This window comes from Lolium rigidum, chromosome 5 (assembly GCF_022539505.1).
Source record: "Lolium rigidum isolate FL_2022 chromosome 5, APGP_CSIRO_Lrig_0.1, whole genome shotgun sequence".
In the NCBI taxonomy this organism is placed as follows: domain Eukaryota; kingdom Viridiplantae; phylum Streptophyta; class Magnoliopsida; order Poales; family Poaceae; genus Lolium; species Lolium rigidum.
The window spans coordinates 70529707-70536221 of record NC_061512.1 but is presented as its reverse complement, the minus strand read 5'-3'; the positions used below and the strand labels follow the sequence as shown (position 1 = coordinate 70536221).

The 6515-nt window shown below is 45.1% G+C and overlaps 1 protein-coding gene across 1 annotated transcript; it reads right to left on the bottom strand.

The window, feature by feature from the left end:
• LOC124654081 (proline-rich receptor-like protein kinase PERK8) lies at positions 1-1710 on the bottom strand. Its single transcript, XM_047193113.1, has one exon. It carries the CDS (start codon positions 1273-1275, stop codon positions 550-552), a length of 726 nt encoding a protein of 241 aa, XP_047049069.1. The 5' UTR covers positions 1276-1710; the 3' UTR covers positions 1-549.
• Positions 1711-6515: the final 4805 nt, after the last annotated feature.

The window sequence follows — 6515 nt, the reverse complement described above, 5'->3', positions numbered from 1 at the left end:
TAGCAAACAAAGCAAGCATCCAATATTTTTGCAAGAACACGGTTTACATAATTAAAAGTGAATTAAAAGTCACTTGTACATCGCCATACATAGTACGAGTACTAATTAATTTCTTGATACAAGGTAATTCAAAAAACTCATACCCAGTCAAGAACGAGAACAATACTAGTACCATATGCACGCGCACGCAGGCACACACTTAACGTAAACCCTAGATTTCTACCACACAAAGCTTGATTAACCATCTTCTTCTTCTCCACCTCGACGTACGACTCCCCCTTGTGCACCGCGTCCGCCCAACGCCCACATCACGATCACGCCACCGACCATTCCTCTAGCATCACACAACTCTTCTTTTCTGTCTTCTACTAGTAGTAGTACGTAATACATTTCTTCTCTACTTTTGGTAGTACGTATTTTCCCAGCCAAGAAATAATAGTATCGGAGGGAACTTATAGCAGAGAAGTTGTGGTATCGGCACACCGGTAACACGTTACAACTTACACGTACGTACGCCGTGCACGGCGCGGCAGGGTGATTGTCATGATGCTAGAGCCGGAGGAGGCGGCGGAGCTCGTCGGCGCTGGATGCCTCCGCGTTGCAGGAGGGGGTGGCCGGCACCACCTTGACGGAGGATGCCGCCGCTTTCACGACGATGGAGAACCTGGGCAGCGGCAGGCTGCTTGGCGGCGGCGCGAGCGCGTGGAGCAGGTCCTGGACGAAGCTCCGAGCCACCTCCTGCTCGAGGTCGTCCAGCGCCTCGGTCACCACCGTCGCGGACGGCAGCGGCGTCGCCCGCTCCAGCGGCTTCTTCTTCTTCTGAACCCTCGCCGGCTCCGTCGCCGGCGGCTTAGCCGGCCTCCTCCTCTTGTCACTCTGGCCGATCAGTTGGCGGGACGAAGCAGCGCGAGCCGTTGCTGCTGGCACGACGGCCACCGGTGCCGCCGGCCTCGCGGTGCGCGGTGGTGCGGGCGGTGGCGGGTAGGGTAAAGTGGCGTACTTGGTGGCGGTGGGTGGGAGCGGCAGGAGCGGTGGCTGGTTGGACGGCGGGAGTGGGAGAGACGGGGACTTGTATATCACAGGCCTCGCGTATGGGAGCAGGGGAGCGGGGGCGGAGCTCCATGCGCCACCTTGCTGGAAGTGGTGGTACTGCGGGCAAGTACGGGTGGAGCCGTACGCGCCGTGCGGCCTCGCCGGCCTCGGACCGCCGCCATAGATGTTCCTCTTCCGGTGCTCGAAGCTTCCGGAAGAGCGATCGAGCAGAACGTGTTCCATGTCTTCTGGCTAGCTAGGAGGGGAAGAATATCGGAGTAGGTATGTGGTTTCGTACGTGAGCTCTTTTTTCTCTCCAAAGAAATCAAGAGCTAGCAAGTCTTGTTGGGATGATAGAACAAAGGCGAAATGAAGATGGAAGAACTTGTATTAGTTCTGCATGAAATCTGCAAGAACTAGCTAGATCCTTGTTGGGGAAAAACAACAGGGATGCTAGGATCTATCGGTGGTTGTAGATCGAGAAGAGATCGAGATCAAGAACAAGAAGGAAATAAAACGGAAAAGGCTCGAAGCTATCTCTATATCAGTGAAGAACACTGAAGAAAAGTCGGACGCTCTATATATCTACGGGAGAGATGAGGGAGCAGCTAGCCAATGCATGAACAAAGCCCACCCTCGCCTCCGGGCTGCAGCTCCAAGGAATGCCATGCCTTGCCTTTTATAGAGAAAGGTTGATGAGATGAGTTGGGTGAGTACCTGTGTGGGGGTACGTATTTGACCTCATATAAACTACCGCCCTCGTTTTCTCGTGTCTTGCTAATGGCCGGTTTGCACGTGTTAATTACTATCTTCAGGGGGTTAGAAACTTTTGTTGATACCCCCTCCAGAGGATGATTATTATTTCATTGCCACTTGTGGAGAATTATTCCGAGAATAGCATTTTAGAACAATTGGGATTTTTGTTAAAGAGCCCCAGCTTTATATTTCTAGCTTTATAAATTGCACTCATTTAGTTGTTTTGTGTGCATAACATGGTTTAAAATAGCGGGGTATTGCATTTAGTGGCAGCATTTTTAGCAGCTAAGAAAAATTATAGCGCATCTATAGCAGGCTAATCCATTTAGCGTTTTTCCAAAAAGAGGAAAGATTTCAGTCATATCTTGCAAAACATGGGGAAAACAATGACGCAAACATGATTCAAGCTACAAGTCATTCAACCGTTCAAGTAATAAGTTTTACGAATAAAATTGAACAAAAATTCATAAAACAGGAATTAAAAGGGAGAAGAGAAGTTCAAAAAAGAAAGAAGTTTAGTGGCTAAATTAGGAGCTAAATAACTGACATAGCCGGCTATTAGTGATTTTTCTTATTTAGCCTATAAATGGCCCATGTGTAGCGAGGTCTCCAAAAATGCTATAGCTGGCTATTTAAAACTTTGGTTTTAAATGGGATGTGTGCACATGGTAATTATTGTCCTATGGGGTTAGAAACTTTTGCTCATGCCCCTCCAAAGGATGGTAATTACTTGTTTGCCTTCACTAGAAAAAATGATGGTTCTCCCACTTGTTCAAGATTATTCCAAGAATAGCATCCAAAATAATTGTATTTTTTCGTAAAAGAGTTCCATCTTTATATTTCTGGCTTCCTATACATCCACATTGCACTCATTTGCGTATTTCGTGCAGTTTTAAGTTTGTGTTTATCCCACGGAAATTCCAAGAGTTGTTTGTTGGTTGTCTTTTGAACAAAGCGTAACGAATAGTAAGGATGCGACTAATTTTCGGTCGACTGAGAATTAACCTAGCTTGTGGTTAGTTGACATCACCCAATTTTAGTTGCAACTCATGTTTGATTCTGCGTGCGACCGGAAAATCCCGGTTACAATTAGAAACCCATGTACAACCTCTCCGGCACGCTGAGGGAGTTTTGTTCGTTGATTGGTGGGATACAACCGTCCGAGCTTCCCCAAAGGCATCGTGGGAATCTCCTCGGCGATCATGCTCACGGTTTGGTGGCTATGGAAGCGGCGCAACGCTATCATCTTCGATGGCACGCGACTCAACCTTCACGGCTTGCTCGAGACGATAAAGGCGGATGTCAAATCGTGGGCGACAACAGGGCTTCGGGGCTTGCGGCACTGCTCCCCACATTGTAGTGTGTAGTGTGTCGCGTTGTACTTAGGTGTGGCCTCTTTAGGCTTGTATCAAACTCTCTCTATCAATGCATCGAAATGCAAGCTTTTGCGTTTTCTCGAAAAAAACAATGCAAATCCAACAGCCCACCTCTAAGTTAATTCTGGATCCGACCAAGAACTAGCAATATATCACAAAGACTGTCTTATTTGGACGGAGAAATTTATACGTATCCAAACCACACCATTGATTGGCCGATAGAGTCTGTATCATCCAATTGGTCACAATTGTTTATTTTCTCGCGATGATGATCACAAATTATTTGACAACGTCATGACATGAAAAAATAAATTATTCTCTTGTAGGGCCGGTAAATAGTGATATACTACCTCCGTTTCAAGAAATAAGCTGCACACGTATTTCAAGACAAACTTTGATCATAAAAATTGAGCAACAAAAATAATCTTTATCTATTTGAAGTAATTTTTGGTCAAACAAAAAACTCGTAAAACAGGAGCGCCTTATTTTTTAAAACCGAAGTTAGTAGTAGTGCAGGCTTACCTCTGATTTGTTTGGAGAGAGGAGTCGTTGAATAAAACAGGGAGCGCAAGTGGGTGTGGTTCTTGCAAAACAAAAATGCCGACATGCTGGCAACCACCGCCACCTGATGGATCCAGCGCTAGATTACGAAAACAACAGGGCGTCAATGACCGTGGGCCCAGAAAGTCTCCTCCCAAACCATGGCCCCACGGCGCAGCGACGGCGACGACGCACGACGGTAGTAGTACGCGCGAACCCACCACCACGCCACCCATGAAAAGATCTGCTGCCTTTCTGGCCTGCTGTAGCGCGAATCCGGATGGACAGGGACCAACTGCGGCTAGGCCGGCAACCGCCAAACCGCCGCCGGCCGTCCGATGGAGGCGCATCCGGCCGTACGTCCTGATCCGGGCTCGACGACGAGCGGAAAGCGACGCCGGCCTGCTTTCCTTGCCTCCTTTTGATCGGGTCCACCGGCCGGCCGGCGCCTTCGCCGCCCCGGAGTTCTTCTCTGTAGCTTGCCTGGTTCTTCCTCAAAGACTTGTGCACGTCAATGGCCAGCCGACTTTTCGCCTAACCGGCGTTCGCGTATCGGCACGCTACCGGCTACCGCACCGCCGTCTGCCGGGTGGGGAAGCTAGCTAATGGCCGATGAGTAGATGTAGATCGTCTGCACAGTGGTGGTTCCTGGATCCTGATGGACAGTTGTAAAGCGTCACCTCGTGATCGTGAGGCCTTTCACCTTGCTTAGATCAAAGCACCACGTGTTGTTGTTTTGTCGGCACTGCATTCCTATCTGCCTTTGTCAAAATAAGGAAACATTGTGCGGAAATCTAATTCGACTCCTGGGTGTATAGAAACACATTTCAAAACATCGGAAAATTCAGAAAAAAATTGTGCATGTAATTTGTTCGCACACAGGTTTTCGGAAAAAAATTAATAATTCTGATGTCCCGTGTAAAATAAATATTTTTTTTATGCTCCAACGTTACTATTCACGGGTTTTTTTATTTATCTTTTCATACATGGCACATAAGATTTTTTTTAATGCTAAAACTTATGTGTGAACGTAGAATATCTGGATGCACATGCGAATATCCTTCTGGAGTTCTTTGATATTTCAAATTTTGTTTTTAATGCATTTTTCATAATAGGTTCCTGTGCACCTAGTTTCCAAAACACCACCACTAACACTGTGCAAAAGGCATGCGAGGTCCAGACGAGACGTAGAGCGTGCCAATTTCGACGTGCAATCACATATGTGTTATTTTGTCAAAAAAATAAATTTAGTTACGCCAAAAATCAAATGTGGCTCAAAAACACATACGGTATTTTGTACTCACAAGGAAGACGAGGCCTCCAAGCTTCACCAAGTACGGAGCACTCCAAAACAACGCCTCGAAGAAGAGATCGCCAACTCATATTGTCGGTACCAACCAGCAAAGCTCACACTTAGGGCATGTACAATACAAGATGCTTAAAGAGATCCTTCAAAAATAAATCGGTTTTTTATTTAAACACTAGCGCTTACTTACACTATGCAGGTGCCTTACTAGACACCTCTTCTATACAAATAAGCATTGTTGCTTAAAAAAGCTTGGCTTATCACATGGCCCTAGAGTTTTCGTGCCTGAAACTGATCTTCGAGCCAATCAACAAAAAGATACCCATATATGCCGCCGCTGTGCAATTAATGATAAGGCCTATAGCGGTTGGTTCACACGTTTTATCGAAGACCACTTTTTTGTTTTCCTCTGAAATGATTTATTCATATTTGGTGTACCTCTAGCATCATTTTTGTTGTTGATTTGAGTTGCTCATCAAGCATATCGCTCGATACCTCTAGCATCATTTAAAATTAATGTAAATGATGTGAGTATCATTCGTCAATGGATGCATGTCCGAGGAGATCGCTTCTCTTTTATAGTGTAATAAATATAAAAAGCAGCCCATGCCACATAACTATAACGTTTCAGGAGAATGGAATTTGTATTGAGAATAGAACAATACAAGATGCCTCAAAACCGTGTTATAAGTGTCACCTGCATGCTTAGCAAGCAAGGATGCGGTTACTTACCCTAAAGGAAAAGGATATTGAATTTATGCACTAAGTTAAGGGCCAAACATCTCACACGCCAGCTTTATTTTGAAAAAAAAGATATGTCCCTTTGCAAAAGTGATGACTAGATGGTCATGTGATGTTCCCCTTTGGGGAAGATCTATCTTTGCATCCTGAGAACCACGTGGGCTCACGGTGAGGTGAATCTTTCTTCTCAATTTTATTCTTTGATAGAGGGGTTGAATAATTCTTAAGCACCGACCAGGTTTAAGTGAAAAGGATATATTCCAATGACGAAAATAAAAATTAGGGGAAGAAGCAGCCGTATTTGTTGGCTATATATTGTACATAGCGTTGAATTAATGAGAAATACATATGCCACGAGTCAATAAAAGATCTAGAGCATAATGAAGCTGAAAAATTACTTGAGTTGGGCAGTTGGCCTTTGAACTTTTGTTAAAGGGAAAGCTCAATACGAAGCTTAAAAGATGGTTTTACATTAACCTGGAAAGTGCAGGTGGAAAACTAAGGTTAAGTATAATAATTATGTATGACCAATTAGACTAAGCATACCTGATTATGAAAAGAAAGTAAGGCTCCTGATTAATGGTTGACGTGCCTTCCCCTCGCCACGGTAATGATTATTATTAGACTACTCGTGAAGCTGTGTTTTGAATCATACCGTAGATCGTTGATTTACCAGGCTCACACTATATAGCTAACTATTGTAGTTAGGCACAACCCATGTAGCCATGTAATTATGTTTTAAATATGGGTCCTCCGTCGACTTT

What these genes read in the sequence shown, in the direction of transcription:
- LOC124654081 (XM_047193113.1), bottom strand. Translation starts at nt 1,275, where the DNA reads ATGGAACACGTTCTGCTCGATCGCTCTTCCGGAAGCTTCGAGCACCGG.